Source organism: Bufo gargarizans, chromosome 5 (assembly GCF_014858855.1).
Source record: "Bufo gargarizans isolate SCDJY-AF-19 chromosome 5, ASM1485885v1, whole genome shotgun sequence".
NCBI classification, from domain to species: Eukaryota; Metazoa; Chordata; class Amphibia; order Anura; family Bufonidae; genus Bufo; species Bufo gargarizans.
Genome location: NC_058084.1, coordinates 429339327 through 429351629, shown reverse-complemented (window position 1 = coordinate 429351629; position 12303 = coordinate 429339327). Strand labels below are relative to the sequence as shown.

The window sequence follows — 12303 nt, the reverse complement described above, 5'->3', positions numbered from 1 at the left end:
TATATTATAAGACAATATAACCTTATATTGATCTATGCTACTAACATAAATAATAATAAATAATATAATAATAATAAAATAATCCATGATAAACACTATAACATTATGTTGATCTATACAAATTACCTACTAAATAATAATAAATATAATATAATAACAATAATAATACATTAAAAAGAGCTATAACGTTATATTGATCTAAAATAATAACAAAAAAATCTAATAATTTTTAAATAAAAATATAATAACATGAATAAATATAATTTACATAGTGTCACCATACATGATGCTGAAGGATGATTGTACATGCACACTATACTGCAGGTTAAGTCTACTACACCCCAAAAAAACTAAAAATCCTTAAACCAAATGCAATTGCTGATATAGACCATCTCAGGAGGACACACTGGACTGAAGTCTGGCAGGTCTGTCCACATACATGGCCCCTGCTGCACAAACAGGATTCACTTTTTCTAAATTTCCAGTTGTGGGGATGAGATTGTGTTTATGGAGAGCACAAGTCTGCCCCCTGTCGGTCAGTAGGGGGGAAGCATCCATGTCTTAAGCAATAGTTGAACGTTGCATTGCAAAGAAGCTATGTGTCAGTGGTCTCCTGCTGCTCTGTCCCCAGACCCCCTGGGTGCAGGCTCTTTAGTCCTTTCCAAATCCCTTTGTTTTCTTTAAGCAATCAGTTGGCTACTAGGGTACAAAGTAAACCGCTGACATGCCAGCCACTGTTCCCTCTGGAATAGAGCTCCACCAAGGGTGAAGGCAGATATTTAGGGTGCTGTTTTAACTCTTTCTTTTCCAGAGGACACATTGAATCCCAAGCAAAGGAGGAGGCAGAAGGCAGCAACAGCTCCTGACCTGCATCTTGCCCACCTTTGCCTCCTCTCCAGGAGTTACATTGGAGAACAGCTGTTACTGTGTGACAAGCCTCTACCTACAAACACTGAAGTGACTGATCTGCACAGTCATCATAAAAGAAGGTCCTTCCCTCCTCCCCTGTGATCATCCTCCTCCTCCTCCTCCAGCCTCCACCACCACCTCCTCCTCAGCTCGCTGGGCTGCACTCCATACCCTCCTAGCTGATAGCACTGGCTTGCTCTTCAGAGAGGCTCTGAGTCTCTCAGCTCTCTTCTCTCTGCTCATGTTCCTCCCATCCCTTCTGTGCTGACATACTGTGATCTTACAAATCCTTCCAAGGAGCTGCATGTACCAACCACCCCAAACACACAGCAGCCAGCTAGATCCCTCAGCAAGGACCCTCACCCTTACATCCCCTGACTTTACCACCAATTGCCCTGCCGTGACATCTTCACCATAAGGGGGACAGTGCATCAGCTTGAAGGTAAACTGCATTTCTCTCTATATTCATGTATTAAAACCTATGCATGACAGTCCACCCTCCATCCTGTGCCCTCCAGGATATTCAGCCTAGGTGCAAAAAGGCATGAACTGGAGCAACACTATTTCTGCAGCAGTGGTAAAGGGCATGGATTGTAACTTTGCCCTTGTCATCAGCTAGGGCCAGTGATGGGTGACACTCAGCACCTTCTTTACCTTAATCTGGAGTGCATATCATTTTGCTGCTCACTTCTAAGTGTTGGGGCTTAGCAAGCAGTGGTATGGACCAGGAGCTCCAGATGTGGTCAGCAGCAGCAGCAGCCTCAGTCCCTGCTCTTGTTCGTCTTCTCATTCTGTTTAATGCTAGGGTTTTTGCACTTGCAGGAGGTGCACCTTGGGGCTATAAGAGGCAGTGGTTTGTAAAATGAAGAAATGCACTGAGAGCAGAGAAGCTGCCTTTAATTACAGAGCTTGTTACCTGATGCAGATGGACAGGTCATGCCTTGTCAGTTTCACTTGGGTTTACCTGGCACAAGGGCTGCTCTCCATAATGGGCTGCAGACCTCTGGGGCTTCTCTGAACAGTTGAAGTTCAGCGCTTGGGTGGATAAGTTCCGTTATTTTTGACTCTTTCTACATGCTGTGGTCAGTGATCCTGAGAGATACAGAAAGGCTGAAGGCTTTCAACATTGGAAAGGGAGGTTGCCTAAAATACTCGCTACCTGTTCTAGGTATCATTCATGGGTACAGCAGGTACCTCTGCCAGGTGGGCTATCTTTGTAGGTTTGGGGTTTGTTCCGTTGAATGTGATTCACGTCAGATTAAAACTCCATTACGTTTGGATGTTCTGGTTGAAGGGGGGGCTTTCTGAGCTCAGAATGCAGACCTACTCCTTGGCACTGGATGCATGCCTCGATGCTGGCTAAGCTGCCAGTCCTAGCCCAGTAAGACCCTCTATATAACAAAGGGACCTGAGCCTGAAGCCTGCCCAGATGCTGCTTGCATACACTCCCTGAAAGAGCTCCCAGGGATATACATGTAAAGGAGACAAGTCATTAGCTTGACTACTCTTGTGAGAGCTCTGGTGGCTCTGTGTGCTTGGCTGTGCAGCTGCTCATTAATCATATTTTTGTCCTTCCTTCCTTATTTCTCCAGGAAAGCGAGGAGTCATTTGGTTTCCTTATTGGTTCCCAAAGTAGCTTAAGGAGGAGCTTGCTTTTTTTTTTCTTTCTTTTTTTGCCTTTCTTGCTGTTTGGAGATGGTAACAGAACCCAGAAGACATTACCAAGTGTGGGAAGTGATGGAGGAAACCCTGAAGTGAATGACAGGATACAGGACACTGCAAGCACTAAGGCACAATAGTCCGTGCTCTTTTAGGACATTTTTTTGTGTTTTCCTGGAATTGGACTGAGGAATATAGGATTTGCAAGGAGAATTTTTATCACTTGTATTGCTACCAATCCAGCCGGAGGATGCAGAGCAGGCTGGTCTTCTGCTGCTGGGTGATGCTCATCCATTTAGCCAGTGCTACTAAGGAAGGTGAGTCTTCCAGATGTTCCCATCCATTCAGGGCTATGACACAATCTGGAGCTCTCTCTCCCCGGCTCATCTATCACCACTCTTTATGGTGTAGACACCACTCTGGGCTGTATTAAGTGATGAGCCCTTTGGGCCTGGGACTACAGACTAAACAGAAAAAGTTGGGGACTTTCTTCAAGACATTATTTTAAAACCTTTCAGATACATATGTGTCTAAATGTCTCATTTCTAAGGTTCTGAGGTTGTTGTTACCATTATTATTGTGCAGTATAAAGGTGTGCGGCTGCTGTTTATTATCATATGTGTTGTTTAGTGGGCGAGTTACATTGTAGCAAAAGTTTGTTTGTTTTTATTAGCATTGAGCTTTCTATTCAAAGTATCCCAATGCACAGAATGAGGGCTGCATTTTCAGACAAGAGGGACACGGCCATGGTCAATTATCTCAGTATAATGGTGACCACTCCTGCTAGTAAGCTGCTAATCACTAGACTCACTGTCTTTGCCAGTGTTGTTCCTGATTATTCCATAGGTATCATGATGGATAATAAATTGAGAATAATGGACTGGGCACATTGTTGCCAGGAAATAGCTGATACAGAGCTGCACTTTGCTAAACCCTATTACTCGCAGACACTGTTATCTAAGCGGAGCAGTTAGGGACTGTTTAATGACCTTACTGGAGTCAGTCATGCCATTAACCCACAGTGCAAAGTAACAGACTTGGAGGATGAAGCTCCTTGCATGCAGATGTTATAGTCTCCGAAATGAATTTATGATGTGCATTTAGGCCTAATGGTCAAAGGCCATTTAACCAGCAACTCCCATTATTGTCCTGTGCTGGTGCAATGAAGGAAAGCCAGATACAGAACCTGATTATCTTATTACCACGCCACTTTTACAGATTAAAGACCATTGATGGGACAGGATCCTGTGTTAATGCTGACTGAAGTGACTCTGTCAAGTGACTGGGAACAAGACTGCTTTATGTCACTTGTCTAACAGATGCCAGATCCCTTCTGCCATACTGTTTTGCTAGGGTAAGGAGGAGGCTTTAATGAGACCGTATCACTTCCAGAGTCCTATCCACAGTCAGTATGAGACCTTCTCAGCAGATGTATCTCAGTCTGTACCTTCTGGAAATTGAAAGGCATCTTTCAAGACTGGGAACGATGTCAGCTCTGCAGCCTATACCCATCCTGGCGTTTATTGCAAAGTTTACCCCCCACTTGCGCCTCCTCAGACAGAGAACACTTTGCTTAACAAACACTATAATGAAACTCATATTTCTCACTTTAATTCCTGACAAGCAGCATCCACCAAGCTGGTAGGTCTATGCATTTTTCATGTGCATATTCTTTCATTTCCAATTGACCTGGTTTTTCCTGTAATAAAAAAAAAATCTGTACATTTAGAAATTCACGCTGGGAGCCAGGGATGCTGTTTCTCTTCCACGGGGAATCTATTAGGGAAGGAAAAAAACAAACGTCCACATCATTAATGAGACGAGCCATGTGGTACAGTCTTAGAGGCTCATTGGAGCTGTGCTGTTTATCTTCACAGTTCATGCATCTGGATGGTTGGACCATAAATTGCGCTGGGCAAACGCTGCCAGACCCCTGTAGTTCAGCTCTGCAGAGGCTGAAAACCAGCCATGCACAATGCAGCCATAGACAGAAGAACTTGTCCTGCCAGGCGACCAATAACGAGCCTTTGGCCACTAGGCGGTATTTCGCATTAGTATTTGTAAACCAAAAGCAGAGGTGGATTCTAAATACCAAAGAAGTGCACACATTGCCATTGTATTTCCATCCCTGGCTTAGGCCTCTTGCACACGACCGTACGGCTTTTTCAGTATTTTGCGGTCCGCAAAAAACGGATCCGCAAAAAATACGGATGACGTCCGTGTGCATTCAGTTTTTTTGCGGAAACGAAACAGCTGGCCCCTGATAGAACAGTACTATCCTTGTCCATTATGCGGACAATAATAGGACATCTTCTATCTTTAAAACGGAAATACGGAAACGGAAGGTATACGTAGTACCTTCCGTTTTTTTGCGGATCCATTGAAATGAATGGTTCCGTTTACGGAACGCAAAAAAAACGGAATGGAAACGGAAAAAAAACACGTTTGTGTGCAATAGGCCTTATACAAACTGCTGTACAAAAGTTGCCTTCATTCATTTGTTTCCTGGTGCTTATGTAGCACGGACGTAGTCTGCATACTTCACGCACATCAGCCCCTGCCCTAAATCGGGTTCCTAATCTAATTTCCTTATTTTACACACACCCTGGGGCCAATTTCATAGGAAGCCAAGTAATCCATTTGTCTCCTTTTTGGATGCCAATGAATGCAAACAATTAAAACCCCTTGAAGGATGAGAAATATCTTGTGTGCGGTATCATTGAGGTCCATCCATCAGATTTCATTAGGTCACAGTAGTCCTCATCGTGGTTGTTAATTACTTGTGTATGGGGCACAAAGTTCATTTGAAACTATTAGGCACTGATCAAGAAGAACAGACAGAGTTGTATCTAGATTCTCCTTCAAAATTCACTTCAATGGCATTGAAATAGCCCGGCGGTGTAGCTCGTTGGTGCCCCCCTTGGCACTTGGGGGTCGTTATTCTCTCTATGACCAGTGAGATAAAATAGTCTATTCGGTGACTTATTTCAGTCCAATTCCCACTTATCTGGCCATTCCATTTTTTAAATACCTCTCTTCCATAGGGTTTTAGCAGCATAGCCGTCGTGTTTTCTAGATGCTCAAGGAGACAGGGTTGGAGGAATCTGCTGCTTTGATCTACTTAACTCTGTGGGATCAGATAAAAAAGTGTTTAGTGTCTGGTCTGTGGTTCTAAAGGTCTTCACACCAGTGATCATTGGTTGGGGTAATGAGACAAAGGATGAGTCTGCTATGAGCTTTAACAGATCCTGATGCTAAATGACCCAGCAAAAGGGTTTATCAGTGCAGGGGGGCAGTCTGCATCTTTTTAGTGCATAGCCACTTAAACCATGTTCACTAATGAGATTACACCGCTCAGCAATAATCTAGACTCTGAAGTGCCCCTGAGACTCATTCGCTGCTGAAGACTCAGCCATATCTTTTTTTTTTTTTTCTTAAGGGAATGAATCCTTATTATATTGTAGTGCTTATTAATATAGATCACAGGTTCCAATTATACCAAAAATCACTCCCATCAAACCCGAGAAGGCCTGCTGCTATTTAGTTGACATTTTAGTGCATTAACATTTAAATAATTTTCCCCCAGACAAGTAAAAAGCCGAAAAAATATAACCAATTAGAGGTCCAATTAGATGGATCTATCATCGACTCCCAAAGTGACGATTCTGATTCGCGCTTCTTGTTTTTTTTTTTTTAAAGCAGACAAATGCGGCGAAACTATCCTGATCGAAGAACCCGGTTATGTTGTCTCCCCTGGATATCCAAATTCATACACCCCTTCCCAGAAATGTGAATGGATATTAAAGATAAAGTCTCCCAAAAGGGACCAGAGGATTCTAATCAACTTCAACCCTCACTTCGATTTAGAAGACAGAGAATGCAAGTAAGTGCAATCAGTCTGTGTAGTCTTGGGCGCCATCTGCTGGCGGATGGAAAGAACAGCCGCTGTGAGAACGGCTTGTGTGTGTCAAGTATTGATCAGCCGGAGACTGGAAGTCATCTCCGATGATTTGTTTGTGGTTATTATTTAAAATTATCTCTTTATCTCGTACTGAGACGTGTTATTATTACTTGCTACATGTGGCATGCTTTTCCTCTAATTTATTTGTCCATTTTAATTCATTGACAAATGCTGTGATGGTCTTAGATATAAATAGAATATATCGTTCTGCTGTGGCTGCCCTTTGGAGGATATCTCCAAGCTTATGAGCATATTGAGTTGATAACATTGTTTTTATACATTGTACGTGTTTAATGCATTGCTAATACATTGCTTCCATTATTGCATTGTATTATGTATAGCCCCCGGGATGCCCAACCTGCGGCCCTCCAGCTGTTGCAAAACTAAAACTCCCAGCATGCCCAGACAGCCTACAGCTATCAGCCTACAGAAGGGCATGATGGGAGTTATAGTTTTACAACAGCTGGAAGGTCGCAGGTTGAGCATCCCTGGTATAGCCTTTAAAGAAACTCTTACTACTTGGTGGAAAGCTCTAGAGAGGTTGTGTGGAACATCTACAAGTCTGTGTCAATAAAATTGCAAGATATATAGTTAATCTTACAAAAATCAATTCTGATTACCGTAGCTGTCCCTCTGCCTGTTGCAAGCTTGAAAAGGGATTCTGTCAGCAGTTTTGACAGCACTAGGTAGGGACTGGGGAGGCCATGACATTGTTTTTGCCGAGCTTTTAATATCAGGAGTAGTGTGAATAGGAAGTTTTATTTTGCCAGGTTCTGCTCCTGCAAGTGCACTGGAGGTGTGGAGCTTTACTGTGAAATGCTTTCTGTAGAGCAGGGATCAGCGGCAACCTGCAGCACTCCAGCTGATGTGAAACTACAACTCCCAGCATTCACACTTGCTTGGCTGTTTTTTAAACTCCTATAGAAGTGAAAGGAGGATTCTGGGAGTCGTAGTTTCGGAACAGCTGGAGTGCCGGAGAGAGCTGTTTGACAACCTCGTCCCTTGGCTCTAAGTGACAGCTGTAGCATTCAACTAAGAGACCACAAGAGCTGACACTCAAAGGGGAGTGGTTGTAAAAACAGCTCAGTGCAAAGGCTTTGTCTCCTGGGCACTTGCAGGAGCAGAACCTGGCAGAATAAAACTTCATCTCCACACTACCCCTGATAATAAAAGTGTTGCAAAATTTAGGCTTCTACTGCTCTCCTGGGTCCTTTCAAGCACAGTCAGCAGTTTTGCATGATCAAAACTGCTGACAGTGCTTTACAATTTATTTTATGTTTTTCCCAATTATTCTGCATTTGACTGTGGATGACATTTCACAGATTTTTTATTTTCTTTGCTTTGGTTCCTGTCACTTTCATACATCAGGCCTGGTAGACGTATGTACTGGTCACGAAACGTCAATAAAGGCAGCGGACCTAGCTAGACATGCAATCTTAAGTATAGAGCACTGCACAGAATTCATAGATCAAGGGTTGTGCTGAGGTTTCCATACAGCAAGACGGTTCATTTCTAGATTGGTATTCAACGTGAACCGGGATCATTAAATGCACTGTGTATATTGATCCGGTCAGGTGTCTTGTTGTGTCTGATTTCATTACATAGAAGGCAATCCCCAGCTCGCAGGTGTAATAAATCTGCCTCCATCACTAGAGCAGACATGGATTGAATGGCGAGCGAATATATTACTGGGATGCTGTACGTCTGCTCTTGTTGTACATTTGCATAATGTAATATAGGAAGAAGTATGTTATTTAGCGCTGCATAGTAATACAGTTTTTTTTTTCACGGTACTTCATTAGACTAGACTAGAGTGTAAGTCAGCACTCCCAAAATGTGCTGGATCCAGAGAAAAGGTGACAGATTATCAGGTTTATCTGAACCATAGTTTTTCCTTTATTCCGGTTGTTTGTGGTGGGTTGTATCTGAGCTGCAATACCTGTGGACAGATGTGCTGTGGGCGATAAAATGGCAATGTTTTTCTAATCCTGGAAAGCTCCTTTAAGATCCTGTCTGTTAGAGGATGTCCTGCCACTCGGACAATGGGATTGTTTGTTGGAGGCTGCATTTGAAGACATACTTTGGGTCACGTTATTCTGAAAGAAGAAAGTTTATTTTAGTTGTATGTAATAGAGCTGAGTTTACAACTACTAGCATCACAATGTGTTTTTTTTGTAAAAATAATTGAGGTTTCATAAGATAAGTCATCAATATCAGATTGGTGGGGCTCCAACTCCACGATCATCAATTTAAAGTGGCTGCAGTGCTCCATACACAGTGTAGTGGCCAAGAACGGTACTGCAGGCTGTTTCTATTTCAGTGAATGGGAGCAACGCTGCAGTACCATTCATAACCACTGCCCAGTGGATGGAGCTGTGCCTGTTCTGAAGCACAGGAGCCCATTCACACAGTGGACCAGTAGGGGGTGCCGGGATCTGAAATTGATGACCTACCTTAAGGATAGGTCTTCCCTAAGACAGTCCTGGAAAAAAAAAAATCCCTTGAAAGTGTGAAGCTGCAATACCACAGACAGTCCATGGAGAACAGTGGCGCCGTTTCAAAAAGAAATCAGCCATGTTTTTGCAATCTCATAGACCCCTTCAGCTTAACCCCCAATGCACCAACAGTGGAGCCCCACAGCTTTGCTACATTTGTGTAGCGACTAATAATCACATGTAGCCTTTCATCGTCACTTTAGAAAAGTAATAAGATTACCATTTCCTCAGCCTACGGTTGCTTTAGCTCAGGAAATGCTTCTGCCTGGCACCCGCCCCAGTCCAGACCGAAGCACACGCCATGGATTAATGTCCTACACTTTGCATGCGGAAAATCTCTTTTGAAGGCTCCCGGCAGCATTGTCATTGATGGGAATGGAAAATGAAGGGTGTAACCGTCGAGGAACGAGATGCTCCTTGTCGTGTACAAGTGGCATGCGTCAGGAAGCAGATCATATACAACCAGTGAGGAGGCTGAAGGACGGGGACGTTCTGTCTCTCCTTCCATGGCTTACAAACATGTGGTTCTTGGCACTTTTGGAAATTCCAGCGCTTTACTGAACTTTTAATTAGTTCCCAATGTTTCTTTCGTCATCCACCGTGAGGGTTAGTCAGCTATAAAAAGAATACGTGGCTCATAAAGTAGCGGCATTAATGAAGGCTGCAATGCTGATTTCTGGCCGGCCACAGAAAGGGAGACCTGAGTGGTTGAATCTGGTAGGAGTTGTACTCCAGGAACATAACTATTCCCTTATTCCTTCTCCCTAGTAAGTAAAACATGAATCCATATTACCTACCTGGGGTCCAGGCTCCACCCCACCATCCTTTATGGCCAAATCTACTGTGATCCCGAGTTCCTGTTTCTACTTAGTTTTCAGTCAAAACAGCCTTAATTTTTATTTTCTGGCTTTACAATGTAATGTTCCGGAAACCCAGGGATGAGATATATGGAGGTCATGTTCGTGGAGCTGAGACAGCTGTTTCATATACTTAAAGCGGTCATCTCATGACTAATGTAAAAGTACATGACATCCTCTATCTAACAAAGCTAGAACCAGCCGTGTACCTCACATGGATCCAGAGATCTCCTAATTCATTGCTCCAATTGTTCCGCTAGATATATTTCAGGCTGGCAGCTCATGAGGGCATGTCCTTCCTCAGTGGAAGATGGAACTGAGCATGTGTGTCCGCCTCACTGAGGGGGAAAGAGAAATCAGAAAAAGAACAGCAGGTGGCGCTATACAAATGGATTTCATTGATTAAAGAGGTTATCTAAACCCTATAACCACAACGCCCAAGCACCTCATATAGGTTATACTTACCCCGCTCCTCGGCACCTGCATTGCTCCTGCTCCTCGCACGGCCTCCGTTTAATATATAAGCTATCCTAGCATCGCGGGTGATGCTAAGAAGTTGCAGAGGATGCCGTGCGGGCATCAGGAGCAACGTGGGTGATGCGTAAGTATAACCTATATGAGGTGCCCGGGCAGTGGGGAGGGTCATTATAGGAGTTGGATAACCCCTTTAACTCAGTAGCTATGATACATTTTTAATTACATGCAATTACAAATGTATTCAGATCCAGGTCCAGTTGTTTTGAAAAATGTAGAATATTTTGGGCCAGACAACCCCTTTATGAAGTGGTCATCAAAATTTCCCAAGAATGAATTATATTGTTGAAGCTTGAGGCACAAAGTACATCACTATGAGAGTGACTATTGATACTGTATGTACATTTTTCTTGTTGAGCATATGCCGCGTTGAGGGCCCATAGAAAAATTAACATATAGCCCCCCCCCAATTAAGTTACGATGCTACCACCCCGTTCAGAAAGAGCAGAGCTTGACGTTTATTTGCTTTTCCCACATGCATGGCCCTGAGTCAGTTCACCCCATGCCGAGAGTCATTACTTGCCTTGAGGGGGCAAAAAAGTAACTTTTTTAAAAAAAATATTTCATTTGTAGAGTATTCTGTTAAAGCAGCCCAATGATTAACCTATGGCTAGGCTTTATAATTAACTTTTCCGACAGTTTGCCCCCTGGCCATGAGTGACCTGAGTCAATGGACTTTTACTTTAGCTTGAGCTGAGTTATCCCCTCGTGCCCCTGTTCTCACTGGGAATTCTGGAAATTCATGGCCATTATGTCTGGTCGTGAAGAGCGTCCCTGCCTTCATGTGAGCAAACAGCTGGCAGTAATGAGCTGCTGCCTTAATCTAAAGAAAACTTTCATCGCTATCACTAACACTAAGCAAACAATGTACAAAGTGATGTCACCGAGAAGATAGCGGGGCATTTTATTATCCCACAGGCTTGGAAAGTGGACAGGAGGTTTTTGCTCCTGTGCAGTTGTCAATTTTCCCCCCCATAGAAAGATAAGGTGATGTTGTCCATGAGTTTTCTGTCTCCGGCTAAAGTTAGATATGGATGAGGAATGCTACAGTCTTACTGACGAAATATTCCAGGGTTAATCATTCCAGGAGCCCGGGGGAGTCGTAATAGGTTTCTTTCCATCAGCTCTACAATAATAACTGTTTTATAAAACAAGGCGAAGATATGAAGTCAGATAGATCTCATCAGTGAAGGACAGAAAGCATGGGATTTTCTTGTGTAGACCAATAAGTCATGGAGAAGCTGTTTATGACCCACCACGCCCTAGATGTCTACATGAAATGTCCGTTCATCATGATAAGTCCCTCCTCAGAGTTGTAACTTCAAGCTCCTGGGCCCTGATGTTAAGTGTGTTACTTACAATACTTCTAGAGAGTGTCCCTTGTTGAGGAGATCTAGTTGGTGTTACCATGGGAGAAAGTATGGAAATTAGCTCTCCTCAAGAAGGATGAAAAATGTCTCTCTAGTGCCACACCAACCAGCCAGTGCACTATTCTGTACCGACAAGGTGCAAAAACAACAAAAGAGTTCAGATGAGAATCTGATTTCGTATCCCTGGTCTTTAACAATCAAGTAAACCAGCTCACCTCACTGCACAGGAGAACCACTGGGGCATGGACTTGCCAGAGGGAAGCCACGAATACAAAATGGAAAGAAGGTCCAGCGCTTTTGTCTGTACACCACCCCACTGAAGTACTCACGCGTTTCAGATACATGTATCTTTAGTCATACCTATGGCTAAGCCATAGCCATATGCTATGACTAAATGCCCCTTTACACTGCTTAATTGAGCAGGCAATTGTCGGGAGGGAAGCATTCCTTCAAGGCAATCATCTGCTCATTTGCCTGTCCTCATACAGATTCATTGTTTGCTGTCGGAAAACATTGAT

General features: G+C 43.4%; 1 protein-coding gene across 2 annotated transcripts in view; it reads left to right on the top strand.

Moving 5' to 3' along the window:
• Positions 1–1078: 1078 nt before the first annotated feature.
• The window catches only part of NRP1 (neuropilin 1), a 161146-nt gene continuing 149921 nt past the window's right edge, over positions 1079–12303 (top strand). For both annotated transcript variants that reach the window (XM_044295244.1, XM_044295243.1), the window contains exons 1-3: positions 1079–1351; positions 2502–2885; positions 6268–6451. In XM_044295244.1, coding sequence (XP_044151179.1) covers positions 2819–2885; positions 6268–6451 — 251 coding nt within the window. In that variant the 5' untranslated portion in view covers positions 1079–1351; positions 2502–2818. The remainder of the gene's footprint in view (positions 1352–2501; positions 2886–6267; positions 6452–12303) is intronic.